This window comes from Pezoporus occidentalis, unplaced genomic scaffold (assembly GCF_034315485.1).
Source record: "Pezoporus occidentalis ecotype Australia unplaced genomic scaffold, CSIRO_AGI_Poc_V1 ctg53, whole genome shotgun sequence".
Lineage (NCBI taxonomy): Eukaryota > Metazoa > Chordata > Aves > Psittaciformes > Psittacidae > Pezoporus > Pezoporus occidentalis.
In genome coordinates this window covers 2,809,506-2,832,907 of record NW_026915866.1, presented here as the reverse complement: position 1 = coordinate 2,832,907, position 23,402 = coordinate 2,809,506, and the positions used below count along the sequence as shown (strand labels likewise).

General features: G+C 39.3%; 1 protein-coding gene across 1 annotated transcript in view; it reads right to left on the bottom strand.

Annotated features, from left to right (window-relative positions):
- MMRN1 (multimerin 1) overlaps positions 1-23,402 on the bottom strand; it is a 47,083-nt gene that overhangs the window by 9,042 nt on the left and 14,639 nt on the right. Inside the window, exons 2-6 of the mRNA XM_062637608.1 lie at positions 21,093-21,212; positions 19,215-19,321; positions 11,073-11,165; positions 7,218-7,391; positions 348-2,324 (exon numbers count right to left, since the gene is read on the bottom strand). Of these exons, the coding sequence (XP_062493592.1) occupies positions 348-2,324; positions 7,218-7,391; positions 11,073-11,165; positions 19,215-19,321; positions 21,093-21,212 (2,471 nt within the window). The remainder of the gene's footprint in view (positions 1-347; positions 2,325-7,217; positions 7,392-11,072; positions 11,166-19,214; positions 19,322-21,092; positions 21,213-23,402) is intronic.

Below are 23,402 nucleotides of genomic sequence, written 5' to 3'. Positions count from 1 at the left end.
CTGAAATTGCTAATTGAGATGCAGGCACAAAATTCTTGTAGTTTAGAGTTTGTCTAAATTGACAGTTATGTTTGAAAGGTCAGGTACTCAGCTGAGTGTGTGTGCATGCACATGTATCTTAAACTGATCAGATGTGAATTTCTTAAGGAAAATTAAATGGAGCTTCTAGATGTCTTAGTGCATCATCTTTTATAAGCAAGAGACTAGAGTAACCTCAAGTTCCTCTGAAACTCTCTTTTGCACTTTTTATTCACCTTCAGTCAAGATCTGCCACTTCAGTTCATCACAACGGTTACATAGGCCTTTATTACAAAGACTCTAATTTTTAGTACAGTAAAATGCATTACCTGGATCTATAGTATTATCCGTATTTCTCTGACTTCGGCTTGCCAGGCTCATGGTAACATTTGTTGCTCCTTTTTTCACTGGGACTGGTTTCTTCATAACTGGTTTCACCTGCTTCTGAAGTTTGGTGATGTTGTTCATAGCATTTGCAACTGATATGTCAACATGCTGGGTTAAATTTGTCAAAATAGCTCCTGCTCTTATTTCAAGCACAGATTCAATGAGCTCTCTGAGGCCTCTATGCAGGAGGGGGATATCTGGCTGAGCAAGTTTAATTAGCACAGGTATACTCGCATTCACTTTATGGATGCTGCTGTTAGTATCATGACACAGCCCCCAGGCCTCGTGAGCAGTCTTGTTCAGAAGTGGAATGATGTTTGAGAAGCGGATTGACTTGGCTTCCAGGGCCTTGATCCTGGAACTCAGTGTCTGGAGCTGAAGTGAGACCACTTGCTCTTTCTCTGTTGAGGCTGCTTTGGGTTTTTTCAGCAACGCACAGTTGTTTGACAAAAACTTGGAAATTTTTGACTCTACATTCAGAAGGCGAACCTCATGGTCCTTTGATTCCTCCACAGAATCAAGCAGCTTTTCTTCCAGGTGGCTGATATCTTGTTGTTGATTGTCCACTTTTAATGATGTATCATTTAAAATATAGAAAAGTCTTCTGAAATTGTGGAGGATAACTTTGTCAGACTCCTCATATGGAAGATCAGAAAGGGATGGTGCTACTTGTAAAGAAAATTCATACTTCTTGCCAACAAGCAGCATCCGGAGGGATTCATTCAACTGTTGAAATTGGGGAATGAAAGCCAGGAGGCTGTCCAGTTTCTCAGCTCTGCCACAGCAGACTTCAGTCTCATTTCTTAGAGCATGTAGCGTATCTTTCAGTACATAGTTATCTTGAATAGAATCAATAGCACTGTTTATCACTATCATGGTCTTGTTTAATCCTTCTTCTATTTCCATGGAGCATTCATTAATATGACTTTCAAACAGTTCCTGATAAGCCTGAGATTCATTTTTAAGTCCTTCCTGAGTTTTGGAAAGCTCCTTAATTGCAGAACTCATTCTGTTAACAACAGCAGTGAGGTTTTCAAGCTTCTTGTTGATTTCTTCAGCTTGAATTTGTTGTTCATACTCTGAAGTCAGACTAAAAGGTATCCCTTGTTCAATCAAAGGTTGGAGAATCTCCATATCATAACACAAATCATTAATTTGCTCATTCATTTTGTCCATCTTATTGTCCAATGGAAGAACCAGGTCAGAGAGACTTTTGTTTAGGATAAGCACATTCTCTTGAGCTGCTGTCAGCTGCATTTGGAAATCCCTCCTGCTCTCTGACAACATGTCATCACAGACCCCCAGAACAGAGTCTTTCTGATTTTGTAGTGCAACACTGAGATTGCTGATCTTGCTATCTTGGACTCTTAAGTCATCATAGATCTGCAGCACCATCATTCCTTGTTTCTTTACTTTCTCATGCAAAGTGAACATGTACTCTGTAACATTGTACTCCATGACTTTATCTGAAGGGATGTTTTGGCTTGAAAACTGTTCAACTGATAACAGTTGTTCATGAGCATCTTTCATTTCAGTAAGAGTCCTATTTAAAGATTCATAATAAATGACACTTCTTGACTGTTGATGCTCCAAGTTATCCTCCAAGGTTTTCTGCTTTTCCTGTAAAGCTTTTATAGGTTTGTCACAAGTGAGGGTCAGTTCCTCTTTCATCTGCACTATATGATTCTTTAGCTCCAGAATATCAAGCTTTGTTGGCCCATTTTCTTTCTCCTGAACAAATTTTTGCTGGGTTTCATTCAGATGCTTGGCTAATCCCTTTGTGTTTTCAAGATCATCTGACAAACTAGATATCGTCTTGAAAATCTGAGCCATGCTTTCTTGCATTTCACCTTGAATTCCTTTAAAGTGCTCTCTGACAATGTCTTTGACTAATTCATTAATATTTCTGGATTTGAAACCTTTGGGAAAAAGAAGAAATAGGGAAACAATCAAACCAATTATAGTAATATCTAAATTTTTTTCTACAATGTGAGTAAGCACAGTGCTTTACTGAAGAGATACACACACATCCCTGCCCCTATTTACCGATCCATAGAGCAAAATTTAAAGCTGACAAATGCAGAGAATGGATAACAGTATTCAAAGACTCATCCCTGTTTCTCCAAGATCAATGGCAGTTTTGCTATTATTTTGAAAGGGCAAACTCAGACTCTGCATGTGGTATCTCCTAGTTGAGCTGTTTCTGAACACTGAAATGGGGAGTTCTGTGTGCTTTTGTGGCTTGCTCATGAGAAAATGATGTATCTTTTCTCCACTGGGAAAGTAAGGAAAAAACCACTTGCTTTATCAAGGTTATGGTCAAGAAGTGAAAGAAGAGATTACCTTCCTAATGTATGTGCTAAGTGGTCATACAACATGCTATAGTAAGAAAGAAGCAAATAAAAAGAATAGCCTTACTAAATATCTAAAGTTAGCAACAAGACAACTGCTGCAAAAGGCAGACATTTTGAAGGTACACATCTTTAGTTAGTCTTGCATACTAACTCTTTAACTAGGAATACTCCTAGGAATACCGATCCTGAAAAGCACTGGGCAGAGGTGAACATGTGGAAATTCTGCTCCTGTGAATAACAACCCATCTAAGGCTATATAGGAGATGTATTTTGATAAGACAGTCATAAAACAGTGTTCATCAAGAGTGTTGCCACACTTCTCAGTTAATTAGAGCAGTAGTTCCTCTCTGGTATGAAATTAGACGTGTGGTTTTGATTTGTTTTTCAAAGGTAGCCCCTATGTCCAGCTAAAACATTTTTTTCATGTTTTTTCTAAAGCCTATGAACACTTTCAGCCAGATCTTGTTATAACGGCTAAACCCTTCAGCCTCTACAATGCCTCCATGACCACCTGTTCTCCAATTAAAGCTGTATTGGTAAAGGTAGAAATTCTCTGTTGCCCTCCTCTATTTTCCTCTCAATTACATCCATACCCTGGATTTTATTGTTTCATCTCTAAAACACCAAGGCATGTTTTGAAACCTTATTTTAAAATACATTCTCAGGAAGAGCTGCAAAACGGAAGGAAATCAGACCCATGAAACCCAGCACAACTTTGGGCTCCAAGGGTGCAAAAGGATTCCAAATAAAACTGGTTTTGTTCAGGAAGCTACAGAGAAGCCCAGTCCTACTTCTGCTCAGGAGATCCATGTGAATTGTGTGTTTCCAGCTGGAAACAGATAAACTAGTTGATTATAATTGCTTTTTATGAATTATGAGTCTCAGTCTTCATTATTTCTGGTAAAACGGACAGTAAACCCCCATGATCCCTGAGGGGTAAATCTGTCACTTTTTCAGATGGTGGTGTTTTTTTTTCAAGGCAGGATTTAACAGGCAGGTGCAGTAAGTTTGCTAGCCTAGAAAAGAGCCACTTCAGAAATATAGCATGAAGTTTCCTAAGCAATAAACTCAACTACTGTCAACTGTGGTCACAGATGCCACAGCAATTTTTGCACAAAATATAAACAAAATAAAGAAGAGATAATAATGAGATTGCCTTTATTTCACTTTTTACAACCTCAACAGCAAGCGAATACCTGGACAGATGTATACGCATGAACATGCACACTTTGCACAAAGAGCTTTGTCAGTGAACTTCAGTGAAGGAAAAACAGTAAGAAAAGATACCTGAGAATAACGATGTCCTGGCAGCTGAAAGGAAGAACCAAGATATGAATGCAGAGTAAAATAACTGACATGTAGAGAAACCATTGTAACTGATGACTATGACTTGGTCGGGTTGCTTTATGATGCTGAAAAATGTTCTGTGCTTTAAAAGACACTAACAGCTGTGAAGAAAAGTTCAATGGCTTTGGAAAGAAACAACGTTACTCTACACCTTCTGTGGGGAATTAATTAAATTTTTCCATCTCAGCAACACATCTTGATAACAGACCATCCTGCTGCAAGAGGTCTTTCACAGGATCTATATTAGTATTTTCTTCCTGTGACAGTCAAGAAACTGCCATTCTTGCTCTCTCACATTCCTACTCTATTTAGTAGATTCACATCTGGAACATAGCTCAGCTTTGTTTTTTTGGTTTTGTTATCAAGAGAGTGGAACTTGATAAAACAGACAGATTTGGGTTTCTCTCCCTTACTTACTGGCTAGGACTCTAGGTATGTGGTAAGCAAGTGGTATTCCAAAGTTCACTAGGGCCTGTGGGAGCATGCCCTTCCACAGAACGACCTGATCCAAACTTCTGCTGTAGGTGACAATTGGGTATATTCTTAAGCTTGAGCTGAGAATTTGTGAATGTAACTCAATTTCTCTGTTGCTCATTTTGAAATAGAAAGGTCCAAATTACCTATGAACATTACAGATCTCTTGCACTTTCTATTAGATTATAAATTTTAATTTTAACTCTCTGGCTGAAATCCAAAGTGTGTAATTACTCTGTGTCAACATATACTCCCTTTGTAGATTCAATTATTTGAAGAATAATGTGCAAAATAAATGTATGTACACAGGAGACTGAGTTAAGGTCATATATCCAGCCGTAAATGACATTTCTGACTTGGGAGTGATTAACACTCCATTGTTGAGTTCATTTTCAAAGGAGTGTATATTTTAATAATGAAGGGGAAAGAAGTCTATAAAAGGGCTTGATGTGGAGTGAAAGGAGGAAGAAAGACTAGAGAGAAGTAAGCAGAGTTTACTAAATTAAAAGGAAACATCAAACTATTTTCTCTAAGTAAAAAGTAGGAACAGTCTCCGGAGTACCGAAGACCATTTTTAAAAATGCAGGTTTCACTAATCCAATTAGGGGATCATATCAGTTACTTCATTGAGTGTGGCTCTGTATAAACAGTTGACAGGTTTGTAGGACCGAAGTCTATTTACAGAAGAAACCAAGAAATAAAAACTTTGTAAATGGTACTGAATTTTTTGTTCAGAAAAACAGACCTCACTCCTAACAAACCCTGATACAAAGCTGGGCAGCCATAAGAATTTCTGTGGTAAGAAAACTGATTAAAGGATATGAGTAAAGGACCTGGGCACCATGGTAAGAAAATGGAAAAGCAGGGGAGGTAGGAAGAAGTCTGAATAGTATGAAGCAACTACAGACTTAACTGTGATTCAAAAACATGTTGCTTCAGGATGGCAGTGGTAGTGGGGAAAGTTGTTTTTTCCTTCAGGTGAACTCCTAAGAGTAATTTTTAGCAAGTCTGATATTCCTATACTGCACATCTGTACCAGGTTAGAGGACACCATGAAAACTTTGTCCAGCTCCTGCTACTATAGGATGCTCTTTGCCCACTTGGAGTATGACTGACTGATATTCCCTGGACAGAAACTGCAGTTGCCCTTTGACATTACACATACAAGCCAAGAGAAACTCTAACCTTGCTCTCTCTCTCCTCCTCACCTCATTCCTGCTGTTTACCTGTATACAAGCCAAGAATACCTTCTATTGGAGGACTCACAATTTGAGTCAAGGAAAGTACTTGATAGCTGTATTTTCATTAGTAATTTGATTAGGAGATAGATGGAGAACATAAATCAAAAAAGGGCCAGCAGCTGGAGATTTCATCTAAGCAGGTATAATATATATCGTTGTAAATAAAACCAATAAAAGCTTGAAACACATTTGCAGAGAACTGAAATAACAGGGTCTTTTGTACTGCATGTTTTAATTAGAACTTGGACCCTTAAAAATAGAAAGGCAATGAAGAAGCAGAAGTACAGGATGCAGCAAAAGAATGGTCTTGGAACAGAATGGAAATGACAGCTAGAACAAGTGGAATATAAAAAAGAATGAAGAGAAAGCAGAAGGGAAATGTGAAATATTCAAAGACAAATTAAGTGTATGCCCAAGGGTCAAGAATGCCATCTAGCAATATGTGGAGAGGTGAAAGCAGGTCATCTACGTGAGAAATGGGATCAATTTGATCCAGGGTACAAGAGGGCCATCTAGCATGTGGCACAAGCAACTCAGAGGACTGAACATAGAAGAAATAGGACCACACTTGGTAAATTTGAGGGATATACAAAAGCACTTAATGTTTGATTTATTTTTATTTCAATGTAAGAAGCTCCAGTTCCCTCATTTCATTCTCAAACAATAGGAAGTTTTCTGGATTCTAAAGTGCATAATACAAACAGTTTGGGGAAAAATTCTGAAACATGAGAAAAATACTGTATATTAAGGAAATGAAAGCATCAGTCTCAATCTGATTGTTAAGCACCATTTGTAATTGGGAAACAAACAGCTGCAGGATTCACAAAGAATGAATGTATAATTCTAATAGTGAGAGTTTGCCCAGCCTCCTGATCCCTGTCCATGTCTCTCATCTACCACAGAAGAGTACAGATGTTTATCAAAGGTAGCTTAATATGATCAGAGGCAAATTATTCAGCTGGATGTTTACAATGTTATAGATACAACAACCACAGAATCCCTTATACATTTCCCCTGCATATGTGAATTATGTATTAGAGAATATTACTTAGACTTGATAGCAAAGCAAATAGTACATCCTTTAGCAGCTGCCATATAAACAAAAAACAAAGATAAGAATATTTGCAGAAGCTCTAAGTAAATGAAAATGTCTCGATTGTGGCTTAAGTTATCACGTAGATGATGCAGTGCCCAAGAATGTAAATTCTTTGTTACTACAAAAGACACCATAACAAATGTCAAAATAAACAAATCCCTCCACCATGGTATGAAACTAAGAGAATTCTTCCCATAAATGTTGAGCAATAGAACAGGATAGTTTATGAATATTTTTAGCATTTGTTTTTTCCTGACACCTTTAACTTCGTGAATTATTACATTAATTTATTTTTCTTACCTTTCAGAAAAGACTGCAAGTCTCTGCCCTTATCTTCATTGATTTTGCCTTCCAGAGAAGAAAGCATTTTGCTCACATCATTCATCGCAGCAGCAATGCTGTCAACCTTCTTCTGTAGAAAAGTCAGTTTCATCTCCTGGCTGCTAATCCTCTCATTCATTTTTTGTGTAAGTGCTTGGTCAGAGAACAAGATGAGAATAAAAAAATCCCAAACCTTTAAAACACTTGCAGGGAGAAAGTATAATTGACTTGACACACATTAGCTGGAAGTGGGGTGAAAAGTCTCTGAATTTTTAGTCTTGAGTGAATAATCTTGATTTTTGTCATGTATCGTACATTAGTGACATTCAGAAGCACAGCAGTAACTAATTACTGAAGCATCTGTATCCATTATAAAGTATTTGTAATTCTCCAAGAGCATTTTGAATGGTTAGCATATTTTAATCAGCATAATGCCATTTTTCCTCCACCTAGTACCCTACAGTATATTCAGTTAGTCTATCTCCTTTAGCACAATCACAAAAACCTTGATTTTTACTTACAATTTATAACATAACTTGATGAATTTGTAAGGCTTGTGTTTGAAGGAAAACATATTTTCAGCATAGGGGTCACAATAAGGGCTTGTTCAACACAGGAACAAAACAGCTAAGAGATAAATGACTAGAATAATCATTCGTTTGCCATTCAGAAAAGATGCTCAACCTGTGAAGTCAAGTTTGTTTTAAAACCTGCCCAAATTGATCCTGACACTTGTAGTCCCTTCAGGTACAAAAAGGTCTGGTTTTAAGACAGGCACCCTTTTAAGATAGGTAGTGATGATGATGGCCTTGGTCCTGCAAATTAGGACTCCATATGACTTCAGGTAGCCATCTGAGTTTGACAGCTGACAGGAATGGGACTTAGTCTGTGATTTTCAGAAGATGCTGGATCAAAATAAAATGCTTCAATTACTGTAAGCAAAATTACAAAATCTCTTTACTTCCTAAAAATTCAGCCTAAGTGGCTTACCTTAGACACATGATATATTACCCTACATGATCAAGGACATACTATTGCTTAATAAACTGCTAGGCAAGATATTCTTTAGCAGTGCATACAAAAAATTTACAGTATATTTACAATAAAACAGCAATAGTATTGCTATTGATCTTGTGTCATTTTTGATTATGGCATCAGTGTCTATTCCCACGGCAGTGAACAGTTTTAACCAGGACTCATGTGCAAGCACAGGAGTGTAAAAACTACAAAAAAAAAAAAAAGAAAAGAAAAAGAAAAAGCAAGTTATATGTAAAAGAAGATATTCTTCTGACCTGACTTTTATTCTTCAGAATTCTAGTATGTAACAAATACATGTATCATATCTAACTCAACACATTTGGGAAAACCCTGAAAATTTACTGAATGCACGGCTCAGTGCAGATGAAGCATGCTGAACACCAGTGAGAATGCCCTCCTGTAAAGGCATGTTGAAATTCATACGTGGTAAAAGCTGGCGAATAAGGCTGGCTGGTTTAGATTAGAATATTAGTACCTTCAGCTGTTTACTTTGCCCATCATGTCTACTTATACAGATACAAAATTGTGTTCGTAACTCAACCGCCTAGTTTAAAGTGTGGCAATTCTCCCCAGTGGCAATGTGGAGACAAGCCATTGTAATATCTTTTTTGTCTGAATACTCTTCATCATAATACTGCTCTGTCACAAGCAGACACACCTGGACACTTCTGCTCCTGTTTGAATTGTTTTTATGAGAAAGTGATTTGAATTCTTTACTGGCTCATGCATAGTCACCCAAACTGATAACCAACCTGCCAGGTGCAATGCTTTCTTCAGTTCAGTTTCTGTCAGTCAAACTACACAGATGAACCTGAAAGTGAGGTTTATAAGTAGCATAGCTGCATAGTAGGAGCTGGAATTTGGCTTTTAGAGTCCTGGTAGCTGCTGATAGAATGACAGACCAGGGCTGTCAGTCCTGACACTGGGCTCAAGTCGTGTTCACAGGGTTCACAGCCAGAACAGGTATTTTTCCTTCTGAACTGACCCCATTTGATTTAAAAAGAACTGAAAAGCAATTAACATGGAGCTCTCCTCCTCCCTCCCCACATATATGGACATAAACAGATAAATGTGTACTGTCTCCATAAAACCCTGTGGCAGTCTCAATTCTGACATCCTGTTCTCCCAGCATGTGTGAATATCCCAGCACCAGAACACTATATTGACAACTGTAACACACATACCTAGGAACATAACTCTTCTTATTATATGGTTCCATAAAATGTTTTTGAATATAGGCCAACTGCATGAGTGACAATTACACCATGGTGTGTAACAGCTGATGATTACACAAAAAGCCAGTGTAGACATTCATAATCGAAACATCGACAGATTCAAGAGAAAAGAGAAGTATTAAGAAAGTTCAAGGAACATGCTTCCTTTACACTATCTTTCACATCTTGTCCAGCTGCTGGCTCCTTTCCCATGTAAACTACAGGCTCAATCAACAGGGTATACAGAATCCTGTCAAATAACTTGCATTTAATTTGCCACCAAAAATATACCTGACAAATGCAGCTCACTCTCTGTTGGGGGTTATATCACTGTTGGCAGTTCACCAAGTACAGACTTTCCAAATAATTCTGCATTACCAATATTTCTATACCCTCAAAGGCATACACATCTCCAGGTGGTACAAACTGGAACATAGTATAGGTTGACAACTACTTGCCTACCTCTAAATCATGGATACCTTTTCATAGTTCCTTTTAGTGAACACTTAATATTTAAATTCATGGTTAATTGGAATGGTCTGATAAACCATGATTGTTTCTGCTCCCAGTTTAGTGAGTGTGCAGACACACCTGGCATTAATAAAATTCCATTTCCATGAATACTTATGCAGACAACTATGAAATTAATTTTCTGGAACATTTGTGCCAGTAAACTTTAAATCATACAAATGGTAATGGAAAATAAATACAAAGGGAAGTGAGCACACTCAACAGTTCTAGAGACTAAGAGGTGAAGAAGCTTTTCATGCAGCAGCCACCTAAGGTAACTTCTCAACACAGATCACTGTTTGAATAAAAGCATTATTGTTACCAACCAGATCTTACAATGCTGAGGTCTGTACATACCCTTGCAAGAAAACACTGATGTGTTCCAAATCCTCACAGTCTAGATAGGCTGAAGTAAACACAATAGTGAGCAAATAAAAAGTGTAATAAGAAACAGTCCCAAACATCTGTATAAAGCTATAATCTGCCCTTGTGCTGTTTAGCTATTTGATCATCCTAGATAGAGTAGCTTAAAACACACCTAAGCTGCCCTTGCTAATGTTTGAAGCACAACTGTAATAGCTCTGAATAAAGCACCACTTTTTGTAATATGTAAACAACAATCACATATTCAGATAATATAGTTAATGTCACTACATTTACTTTTATGCCTAATGCTGGTCTATGCTACTCCTAGATTTGATTTGGGTTTGGTTTGGGTTTTTTTCTGTTTGGTTTTGGGTTTTTTTGTTTGGTTATTTTGGTTTTTTTTTTCCAGTATTCTCTCTTTTACTCTAATATAATAGTTTAAATATTTCTATGCAGAATGACTTTCCTGGGTTTTCATTAGTCACAAGACACTCTATAAATGCTAAGTTACTGGTACCTTTACATTCAGTTTCTTCTGCCTGTCTTTACCAGAGAAACATACCACTGAACCATGACTAGAAATTCTAACAGTTCATTCAGGTCCCTTCAGCACACAGGGATTTTTCCCAAATTGTTTTTGCAGTGACCTTAGTGAGTCATGTGGTCAGTGATTGGGTTAGATGTGATAGTAATTATAACAGCTGACCTGGCCCATTGGGGTCCTGAGGAGGTCCTGGTGTTCTCTCACTGACAGTTCTGCTGCTTTCAGCCTGGTTGCTGTGTATAAGTGATTGTTGTTCTTGAGCCAAAAGAGGGAAAAAAAGGAAAGGATGTGAGTGAAACACTGAACATGACAATCACGATTCCACAACAGTTGCTTTCTCTCTCTATTCTGTAACAACTTTATCAAAGCCTAATAATTTGCAGTGATTCTTATTATCTGCTTAGTCCGTCTATAAGAGAGGGTTGGTATTAACATTAAAGTGTCAAAACTTGCTCTATAATGAACAGAATTTTGCAATATCCAGGGCTAAAAAATCCTACAGAAGTATTTTAGATCAATATAACAATAGTACAAAAGCAAAACAGTGATTGCCAGCTGTAAAATTAATTATTACTTTTTTATAGCAACAGAATTAGGTGTATTGAAACTGCTGATTTTTTTAACAGATTACACAAATCTTTGACCATATATATCTTCCTACAAAGGCAACGGGGATATTACATTGTTTCAGCACCTAGAAAACAGAAACATTTCAAAACCTCACCAAATTCCAACAAATATCACCTGAGATTTGCAACTGGTACATGCATTTAAAAACTTTATAAGGGGAGTAAGTTTTTAAATATTTCCTCTGGTTGTAACAGAAGGGATTTGCTGAGCTTACTTTACATCTCAGCCCAAAGATTCCAAGGCAATTTGCAAAAAGGTACAGTACCATTATTATTATTTCAATATAACAGTTGGGAAAACTGAGGCTCAGAAAAATACCTTCACTCACAAAAAGTAGGGAACAATTGATAGGATAGCTGGAACTGAACTGAGATTTCCACCTTCCTGACTTACTTTTCCAGCCATTAGGCTTAATTGCATTGCCTTTGATTTCATTATTGTTAAAGGAAAAAAAAAAGCACCCCCCAAAAAAACACAAAAAAAAACCATATGCACAAAGTAGACTGTACATTTTCTACTGTAAATTCAGACCAATTTTTATATGCTTGCTCAGTTCATGAAGCATTTTGAAGTGAATGTTGTTCCAGTTGGAACACATCTAAGGAAATGCCATTCGTGTGATTTTCAGTCTTTAGTACAGTACAAGCAGAATAACTTTGGTATGGTGACATTATTTTCCAATTCAAATATTAAGACTAGTTTGGCCATAATGTGAGTTTCCAAGGAAACAGAATGAAACACTGAATCAAGAAATTCCCTTTGTTTCATCAGCTTCTTAGCAGTATATATGGAGATCAATAGATTACACTTAAAGGTGCTGTAAGGTGGTTTATGTTGCAAATTAAGGGGGGGGGGGGGAGTAACAGCACACAAACTCAAAGGAAAGGTCACTAAATTTATGGACTGAAAATTTCACAGAATTTATTTAAATCAACTGATAAATATAAAATCCTCAAATAGCTATTATTTCAGTAGCTTCAGTTATCCTTCTGTGGCATGGTTATTGACAGGAGTTAAATACTTGCATTCAGCCCAATTCATTACACAGGATTTATCAGATGGTGATGTGATGATATAATCTATGACAAGGGAGTCAGTTACTTGCATGTGATAAGGACCAGCAAATCGATGTTCTTTTATTCTTTCATTTACCGATCTTTCTGTTGCTCTAAATGTATTCACTACCACTGTTAGTGCTACAGGCATCAGGGTTTTTTATACTATCCATCTTATCTCTCATCCTCCCTATTAAATCAATTGCCCCACTCACAACTTCACCTTGTGGAATACCTGAAAACCTTAGTTTTAGTCACTTAAGGATTTTCAATGATATATATATTTATGGCTGTGTGCTTGTTTTACTAATGGTTTAAACTGTTCAGATAACTTAATCTCTGCAAGATCCAGGATACAGTATCACTCTGTTGGAGCACACCAGTAATGGAGCAAGCCAAGAGTGCATTATGCCACTTCTAAAAGAGGCAAGAAGAGTAACCAGTGATACATACACACAGAATTCCTACAAGACAATAAAGCATATTGTACAGTTATTAAATGTCATCACTGTAAAGGAAAGGTACTTAGGCAGCATTAGAAATTCAGGGGTTTCATTTGTGAAGCAAATTCAGGAGAGTCACCAGCAATATAGCTTCTACTATATCATTCTTCTAGTGTGCCTCAGTCTGTTTCCAAAGGAAGTGCTCTGACACATCATATGGTGATTAAGTCTTAGGTACTGCTTGGTCCCTCAGCTGAGATTCCCCATCCTAGATGCTGAAGAGCAGCAGATGTGATGGGAGCACCAGACTGAAACTCTAATATATGTATGCTTTAGGGTAGCAATAGTCATAAAATTATTTGCATGAGACCTTTTAAAAACTGGATATTCTATGTTCATTTTAAGCTAATAAGAAAATATAAAACAAAAATTAGACTACTAGACCCACCTTATAGGTGCCATTTACAGTAACAAAGCAACATCATCAACAACAAAAAGAAGCAGCAATTCAAAGTGCTGAGCAATGAGTTCTCCCAGTTTTACCACGAGCTTTGGGGTCTTCAGCACTTCTGGGTATCAGGTAATTCACACAGGAATTTAATATTAGGCTCCTATTACTGAATATATTGGCCTAGATGTATAATTTATTGACCCATGTATTTTTAAACATAGAATGCAAAATGATTTCAGAAAATATAAAAAAAAAAAAATGGAAATTGGATCTTTTTTTCTCAATATATTTTTGATGAAGCAGGAGTAGTTGAAGGGGGATGCCTGTGGGGGATTTGGTAGTTTCCTACCGTTCCCTGTGTTTCAAGGGGTACTGCTACATTTTGTGTCTGCGGCTCACCCCAAGCAGAGGGTAGTACTCACTCCTGTGTGGAATATTTTACAGCCATCTGCTGGAGAAATGACATCACTACCATGAGAGAGAATTCAGTGCTAGCAATGGCTATGGCATTGTCAGCAACTGAGAACCAGCTGTTTGCTCTAAACCACAGCCAAGGCAGATGGAAATGAATTCATACACGTTAAGTCACCTCAGCCTCAGTCTACAGAAAAGCTGAATTCGAATACAGCATGATCTATATTTGAAGATGCATCTTCCAGTTCTTGAAATCATTTTTAACATGATATAGTGTTAAGAGAACACATGTAGATGAGCAGACTGGATTTCTTACCTTCAGACATTACTACATGCACATTATTTTAATTTTTCATCCTTAAGATGGAGAAAATGAAGCTGTGTTTAATAAAAATGACATAATGAACTTTTCAACTCAGAAATTATAAACCCTTTCATCTTAGCAGTTTTGCTCCCATTTAGGCATTTGGTATTCCCAAATCAAAACAATGATGTTTTATTTGTTAAATAATCCATACTGCGCTGCTTCATGAGACCTGTAAGAAATTATGTCTGTATTTTTCCCTTCTTAAAAAGTTTCATTGTCCATGCTGGACTAGGATCCATTTCTTATCTAATTTGGTCATGTGTTGCTGCATAGGAGGTAAAGTTAGAAACAGTGATCTGAACATGTGTCTTCCCAGAGGCTCCTTTGTCTCACTCACTACTACATTACCTTGAGAAGCATCTATAGCCAAGCAGTTACAATGAGGCTACCCAATATAGTTTACAGATGTCTTGTAATAACTATCAGATGGTGACAAGTGTTTCTTCCTGCCTAGACTGTCAGACTGAAATAGTTATGTATGATTTCACTTGGTTTGAGAGAGAAGTTCAACCAAAAGGCATTTCGAACTAGCATTTCCTACAAGCAAACAACATCACACTCAAAGTGCCTTCCCAGGGTCTAAACCATATTGTCAGAATTCCCCAGTTCTCTTGGCACCCTTCGATAAGAGTTCTGTTGTTGAGAAGATGAAGTGCAGAGAGGCCAAGTGGAGAGCACAGAGCCTCTGGAGAGCCCCAGACAGAGCTTACAACGTCTCTCCCCCTGTGTCGTGGTTTAAACCCAGTCAGGTAATTCGTTCGCTCACTTCCCCCCCTTTCTTGCCCTCCCCCTGCTCCCGGAGGGACGGAGAGGAGAATCGAAAAGAATGCAACTCCCACGGGTTGAGATAAGAACAGTTTAGTAACTAAGGTATAACACAAATCACTACTGCTACCACCAATGATAATAATGATAAAGGAAATAACAAGGGAAGAGAATACATCATCTCACCACCAGCCGACCAATAACTCGCCCCCCAGGCCCAACCAAGCTCCGACCGATACCTCCTCCAACCCTGCAGTCTCCCAGCCCTTCCGGCTAACTCCCAGTTACATCCTGGGCATGACGTGCTGTGGTATGGAATACCTCTTTGGTCAGTTTGGGTCAGGTGTCCTGTCTCTGCTTCCTCCTGGCTTCCCCTCCTCCCTGGCAGAGCATAAGTCTCACAAAGTCCTTGGCCAAACCAAAACATCGCTATCAGCTCTGTTCCCGAGCTGAAAGTCAAAACACTGCACTGCACCAGCTACCAAGAAGGGGAAAAAATGACTGCTACTGCTGAACCCAGGACATTATCCACCCCTTATTCCATACCATTCACGTCATGCTCAGATCCCACATTTTCAATATACCATCACTCTTATCTCGGTGCACTCTTATCTTAGTGCATGGACCAGTCCCTATAAAGCTGCTGTGTCCATCTGGTCCATGATGTCAGGCTCCATCTCTTGTAACAGTCTTTCAGAGCAGGAGAGACTGTGTGCAGTGTTCACACTCGTGAATAACCTGGGCAATAGTGTCCATTGCTAAGTCCACCCCTCGATCATGAGTCCATCTCTATGTTGCACCTCTGCTCTGATGGCCTGAAGTGCCATGGGCCCACCAGGCTCAAAATAATTCACTGTCCCCTTCAGCAGTTTCTGCAGCTTGCTGCTGGGGACTCCATACAGCTGCCTTCCATCTCCGATGCTTCCAAAGCACTGGAGGGGCCCAGTGGACTAGATACTTGCCCATACTGTCCCACACACCCTGCCACTCCTGGCTGTCCAGCCTTGGAGAAAACCTTTTGGTCCCCCTATATCCTTGTCTAACCCCAGACAATGACTCTGCTTAACTTTTGAGATCAGACAAAATGGTTGTGGGTAGAACACAGCCTGTGTGTGTGCCAACATGCTGATCCCCATCACAATCAGCAGGCAGGTCCCAAGGATACCCAAAGGCCATTCAAAACCTTCAGAACTCTCAGTTGATGCTGCTGTACTTGTCACTGGGGCTGCTGTAGCTGCTGTACTTGTCGGCTCTCCCACCGCCACCTTGTCTTTTCCCGAGTCCAGCTCTTCCTCCTCTGCCTTGCTGGGAAATGCTGCGTGGTCTCCTGCATCCTCCTGGGGGTCGGCGGGCGGCTTCCGGGAAACGCTCTCGGCCGTCGCGGGGCTGGGCTCGGCCGCGGGGCTCGGCTCGGCCGCGAGGCTCGGCTCGGCCGCGGGGCTCGGCTCGGCCGCGGGGCTGGGCTCGGCCGCGGGGCTGGGCTCGGCCGCGGGGCTCGGCTCCTCCGCGGGGCTCGGCTCCTCCGCCGCCTTCTCCCGCTGCTCGGCAGCCGCCTCCTTCCTCTCCTCGACCGCCCCGACCTCCTCCACCGGCAGCCGTCCCCTCGCGGCCTCCGGCCCCGCTCCCGCCGCCGCTTGGTCCCCGGGGCCGGTCTCCCGGGCCGCTTCGGCTGCCGCCGGCTGCCGGGGCCGCTCCCCCTCGGCTCCCCGCAGCCTCACGAAGATGGAGAGTAGGGTGAGGGCCAGGACGGTGAAGAGCAGCCGGACGGCCAGGTACAAGTCCACGGCCACGTCCGTCCCGCCCTGCTGCTGGAGCCCGCCCGTATTACAAGCCATTGCCATAAAGCACAGTGAGACAAGAACCTTAGCCCAGGCCCCATACTTGATAAACACTATCACAGCAAATACCGGCTCTACGTAAGTTACAACATTCTGAAGCTGTGAGATCAAGCGAAACAACTCTGAGAGCCAATAAATCGTCATTGTGGTGAGTGACTATTAATCCAGTCAAATCTGTCGTTATCTCAACCCTTCGTGCCCCACGTTGGGCGCCAAAAATAACTGTCGTGGTTTAAACCCAGTCAGGTAATTCGTTCGCTCACTTCCCCCCCTTTCTTGCCCTCCCCCTGCTCCCGGAGGGACGGAGAGGAGAATCGAAAAGAATGCAACTCCCACGGGTTGAGATAAGAACAGTTTAGTAACTAAGGTATAACACAAATCACTACTGCTACCACCAATGATAATAATGATAAAGGAAATAACAAGGGAAGAGAATACATCATCTCACCACCAGCCGACCAATAACTCGCCCCCCAGGCCCAACCAAGCTCCGACCGATACCTCCTCCAACCCTGCAGTCTCCCAGCCCTTCCGGCTAACTCCCAGTTACATCCTGGGCATGACGTGCTGTGGTATGGAATACCTCTTTGGTCAGTTTGGGTCAGGTGTCCTGTCTCTGCTTCCTCCTGGCTTCCCCTCCTCCCTGGCAGAGCATGAGGCTCACAAAGTCCTTGGCCAAACCAAAACATCGCTATCAGCTCTGTTCCCGAGCTGAAAGTCAAAACACTGCACTGCACCAGCTACCAAGAAGGGGAAAAAATGACTGCTACTGCTGAACCCAGGACACCCTGTTGTTCTAGAAATGAAGTGCCTGAAGACAAGACTAGGGCTCCCAGCTGCTCAAGTCCATTAGCTGATGTCCCTTCATGGGAATTGAATAATACAGCAGGGCTTGTGCTGGTGGTCTGCTCCTCATGGGAGGCATGATTCCAGAAGCAGGGAAGAAGAGCCTTTCTGACATAACACCTTTCATCCCAATCTTTTTAAGCACTTCTACAAGCATTAATTAATTAAATATCCCAGTGCCCCTGTGAGATAAGTGTCATCTCAATTTTCTAGATGGGTAAACTTGCGTATGCAGATTATAAGTGGCTTTCCCAAATTATTCAGCAAGACAGAAGAGGTTTGAAAACAGAACCCAGGAGATGTAATTTCAAGCCTGCTTCTGTAACACTTGACAACATTTTCCTTTATTCTTATTTTTATGCAGATGCCACTACAAATCGAGTTATACAGCTTTTTTTCCTGGTCAATGCTTCCCTGTTTTGATGCCATTTCAATTTTATCAGCTGTAGCCTCCCCCTTCAATAAGCATTTTTAAATCTATTTTTGCTAATGTTTACATTTTTTAAAAGCAAACCTTTAAAACACCTGATCCATGCTCACTGGACGGCCTTGCTGACTGTGTCCTGCGTTAATATCTGACTCCACGCTCAGCTGCACAGAAGAGAATTCTGTGCCTGCTGTGGTTCTGGCTCTTCAGTATTGAAATTTCTCTCCTGGACGTGAATAACAGTGATTTCTCTTCATTCCTCTACATTAATTTTTAATCACAGCCTCTACTTTACCACTGCTGATTGAATTCCCTACCACATCTAATGGCCTTTCTTGTAATATTCATTCATTTAAAATATATATGCTGAAGCCATATCTTATTTTTCAAGGCCTGCTTGTTTAAGGCCAGCAGCAAAGAAATAGCTATTATACAGACATTAAACTACAGTACACTGCCATACGTTTGATCACCAGGGCAGACGTAAAACGCTCTGTCAAAAAAGGGCACAATTTTACAGGGATTGTGTAATACCTAGTAAAATTCAGTTACTGTTAAAATGAACAAAGAAAGTCCTACTCGATTCAGAGGGAAACAATGTTGATATGTTATCATACTGAAAATATATTCTTAGAACCTGAAAGCCAAAAGAGTCACAGTGCTGAAGATGAATTTTACAGCAAGCATTCAATAGAGGACCTGGATTTAATATCTCCATCACTGCAATATTCAGTAACTAAAAGGTCAAAAGTAGAAACACCAAACACACTGTATGCAAGTTCCATATTAGCAAAACAGAATAGGACTGAAGATTTTGAGAAAAACTTATTTAGAGTTGTATTTAGAGTGGAAGAAAGGAAAGGACATTCTGCTTAGCTACTCTGGAAATTCATGTGCAGGGAAGAGTCAAAATCCCAAGCATTTTAATTTACTGTGCATCTCTCCTGATTTTAAATTAACAGGAGAGACTGTAATGATTTTCAGCAGAGATATTTGCTCACAAGTCAGACTGCACTCTTTTTTCTTTTGTTGAAGTAACAAGTTTCAAATTCTTATAGCTCTACATACCTTTGGATTGGCAGCTTTGCCCACTATACCCAGGACAGCACTTCCACTCTAGTGATGTTACTATTTTATGTTTGATTCTGTAGGCTTGGTGTGTTGTTGTCTGGGACCTGCAGAACAAGAACATTTTAAACCTACTTTAGGTGACCAAACTTAAACTTTAGGTGACTACAAGGAGTTGTAGGATACCTGTATCAATTGCATTATGTTATCTTACATGTCAAGCATATCCTTTTGCTAACTGCTTGAAACTAAAAGTGAAGCCTGACTAGGGTTTGGTGTTTCAACAGCAATCACAATTTTAATATTGCAGCCTTCAGACCATCTGCATAGATGTAAAAGGAACCTGATGTCTTTCTAGTGCTGTCAGACTTCTTTCCTGAATATCTGATTCAGGAATCAAATAACGCTTTTTATGGAAGATATTACAATTAATATCTGCTAAACTGGACAGAATGAGTCAAAATACAGTTGTGATATATTGTTTTCTTTGAAATCACTGAAAAAAAAACAATCACAATGAATTTATACCACGCCAGTTAACATTTAGTGTACACTGGAAGCCTTCCATTTTGATTATTTTAACCAAGATTATACAAACATTAATCCAATAAAGCGTGTTTCCACTCAAAGCTGAAAGCACTCAAAGCACTAGCTTTGCCTCTGAGAAATGGCTTTTTCAGCAGCAAGAACTCAAAAAACATTAAGATGAACTAAAATCAACAGAGTTCTCAGTTATTTTGCTGTATGCATGGTCTTATTTTATGATCAAACTATCTTATTCTGCATTAGCATAATCCATTCCTGAATGCATTTATAAGAACAAATAAGTGACCATGAAAGGAGTTAATCAGGAATAATGATTTCAAAAATAACTCTCCATGCAGAGAAGACTCAGAAATTTATATAGGAGAAATGTATTTACAGGAACAGTACAAGGAGCTAATTTTCATACAAAAAAAAAAAAAACAAGAACTTGGAGTTATTGCAAATCTTCTGGATCAAATCAGAAAATAAAAAAAAAAAGGCAAACTTTCAACCATAGGGTCCATTCCATAGTTTTGAAATACAACTGATTTTATTTCAGAGTTACCAAATCCTAAGGATACTCTATTCCCAGTTTCACCTCAAAACTTTAGGCATGTGCTACCATACCATCTAGAGGACAATTCTTAGAATAGTCAAACTGATTTGTAAGAGGTTTTTGAAATATTTCAAGGGCAAAACATACTAGAATCTCTGTTCTGTTGTGCTGGTTTGGATTGCCATTTTCTAGGCACAGGCACTGAAACCCAATTTCACTTACTACTGAAATGTGAAGTTTGAAGTATACAATGGGGCACCCAAACCACAAAGGACAATCTGAATATGTTTAGTAGAGACATTATTTACAACTTGTATCCAGGCCAATTACTTTTTCTAGGTTCACTGCGTAACCAAATCTGTGACAGAAATAAGCATCCAGCACAAAGATAATAAAAATACTTATGCCTCTTAGGGGAAGCCTTTTGCTCCAACAGAGCAGAAGCTTGGAAAACTGCACAGAAAGGATTTCCTTGCCTATATGCACTTTAAAGCTTTGTACATGTGCACCTTCCTTTGCAGTACTCTGAAAGAGTGGAGCAGGCTTACTTGAAAACTTTGAACTGATCAGAGGGTGACAGAGTAAAGGCATGCCATGTCATGAGCTTTTACACTTGCTATAGGGACAATTCATGAGCTTTTATACTTGCTATAAGGACATGTGAAGATGAGTCCTGGAAACATGCTAATATGATCCCATCTGTTTTCATTTTCATTTCTGAAGTTATGGCTGAATTCTGCATTATGCAGCTGGCAATAACAAACTTGCAAGTTCTACTTCTTCCTAGTTCTACACACCTTTGAGCACACGATCCAATACACCAAGTCCAAGGCTTTGCTCTGCCTGATGAGAAGGTTTCCAGGTTGTCCACTACCACTGTAGGTACGAGTCTGGTATGGACATAAGCACACCAGTTTCTGAAAGACAGAGAAGACAAATATAATTAAAAGTACAAACAACATTTTCCACACTAAGATGAGATGTAATACTTACAGGGGAAATTTAAACCCGTAATTTAGGGATCAGTCCAAGTTCCAAACATTAAGTTCGGTTTCATGCTGCCAACATAGTCTTGGGCCATTAGTCTTTGTGCTTCAGCTACCTCTTAACAACAAAGGAAATAGACAATCTTTTCTCCATCTCTACATATATTTATATCGCAATCTAATTTTTTCTTGGAGCACCAAGTACAAAGAAGCTCTTCTAGACTGCAGCAATGACAAGCCTCAAAACACATCTATATTTCAGGTTACAGAAACTGTTTATCTAGAATTCAAAGGATTGTTTAGTAACTTTTTTAGCCACCCATAACTTTCACTTCATGGACAGACACTTCTACTTTTCCTCCCTTTGCTCAGCATGAGAACAGGTAGACTGTGTTTTGCAGTGCACTTTGAGATCAAAGCCACACATGGCAATAATGTGCCATAGTTCACGCTGGCTGTGCCACTGGCTATTGATTCAGAGAAGGAAGTCATATATTAAAGCATCAAACTTTTGACCACTGCAACACAGGATGTAGGAGCTGGTGACTGCAAGGCCAGGTTTGCAAGAAAGGACTCTACGGAGGTTGCAAGAAATGGCAAACTGCTAAACTGTATTTTGAAACCAGAGAACTTATTAAAAGCTACAGTAGAGAACAGAAATCAAGTACAGATTATAAACTGAATAATGGCTCAGGAGAGATTTGTACAGAGAAATTATGCCACAGAAATCTATTAGCATTCTCTGAATCAGAAGCAGGTAGATAGAGGGGTGATTTTCAGAGGTTTTTGGCTAGGTCACTCAGCAAATGCTATTAGAGGGAAAAAAAGCAATATGTCACATAGCAAGAGGATAGACCTGGTATAGGTAAATAAGGCATAAATCAGAGAGGTGAAAGACCAGCTAGCTTTCTCAAGAAAGAGTTTATCAGCAGAATCCCATATGTATATGTGATAGACATTATATTAAGACATTAATGAGTAAGTGAATAGGGAGATAACAATCATTTTGTGTACTCAACCAAAAGCTGATCTTGAAGAATTGCAAAAATCTCATGATGCTGAATTTCCACTTTTTTTTTTTTCTGTCAGAACAGGGTCTTATAATGCAGAGTCAGACACAAACAAAGCCTTATACATACAGTATGACTACCTAAATTAACTATAATCAGGAAAAAGAGCTTGGAATCATTGTGATTAGCTCTTTGAATATGCCAATTTAGTAGCAAGCATGAACTAAACAAGTGAATCAACTGCATGAAATTATTAGGCAAGGACTAGAGGACAAACAGAAATCACCACCGTTTCAGTACATTGACTCCTTGTTGCTGTATATGAGTTTATGATTAGTCTACAGTTTAAGTACAGAATTCAGTTTCATTACTACATCCTAAAGAGGTGAAAAGAAAAGTGAAAATAGAAGATGAAGAACAGGAGGTATGGTAAGTCATTCATTATTTGGTCTATATTACTATGACAAAAAGGCATCAAACCAAAGTAGATTTAAAGGGAAAAAAAAAAAAAAAGACTCAGGGTAGTGCTTCCACCAACATAAATTGTGCCATATTTGGAAGTTTGGGAAGCCAAAGTGGATTTTTAAAAGCAGTTAAAGGATTTCATGAAAGAGCATGCAATTAAGGTGCTATTGGTTTGCTGATGTTTTAAAAATATAAAGTTGTATCTATAACCACTGTCTCAGGAAGTCCCCCCATGCAGACTGGATGGCATCCTGAAGAAATTATTGCATTTCTGCTGGTGGAACAAATGTCTGTTTGGTCTAGTAGTGATTTTCTTTTCCTATCTTAGTACAGCCTTTCTTAGGGTCATACATTATTCTCTTGTCAATGCTGAAACAGATTTCATTTTTCACTTGGCAAGTTAGTGACAAAACATTTCAGTTACAGAGACAGTAAACTCTGAAGTATTTCCACGCCAATATTAGCGTATGAGAACTTCACGTTCTTCTTCTCAGGTCACGTTTTGCTGCTAAACTTTGCTTCCAGTTGTAGTAGTTTTGTTAGTGTTCCATAATCCAGTAAGGAAACAGACATTCACCTCTGAAATCAGTAACTTACTATGGGCTCCTTACAGTAGAAATCAAAATACAATTAATACCAGATTAGT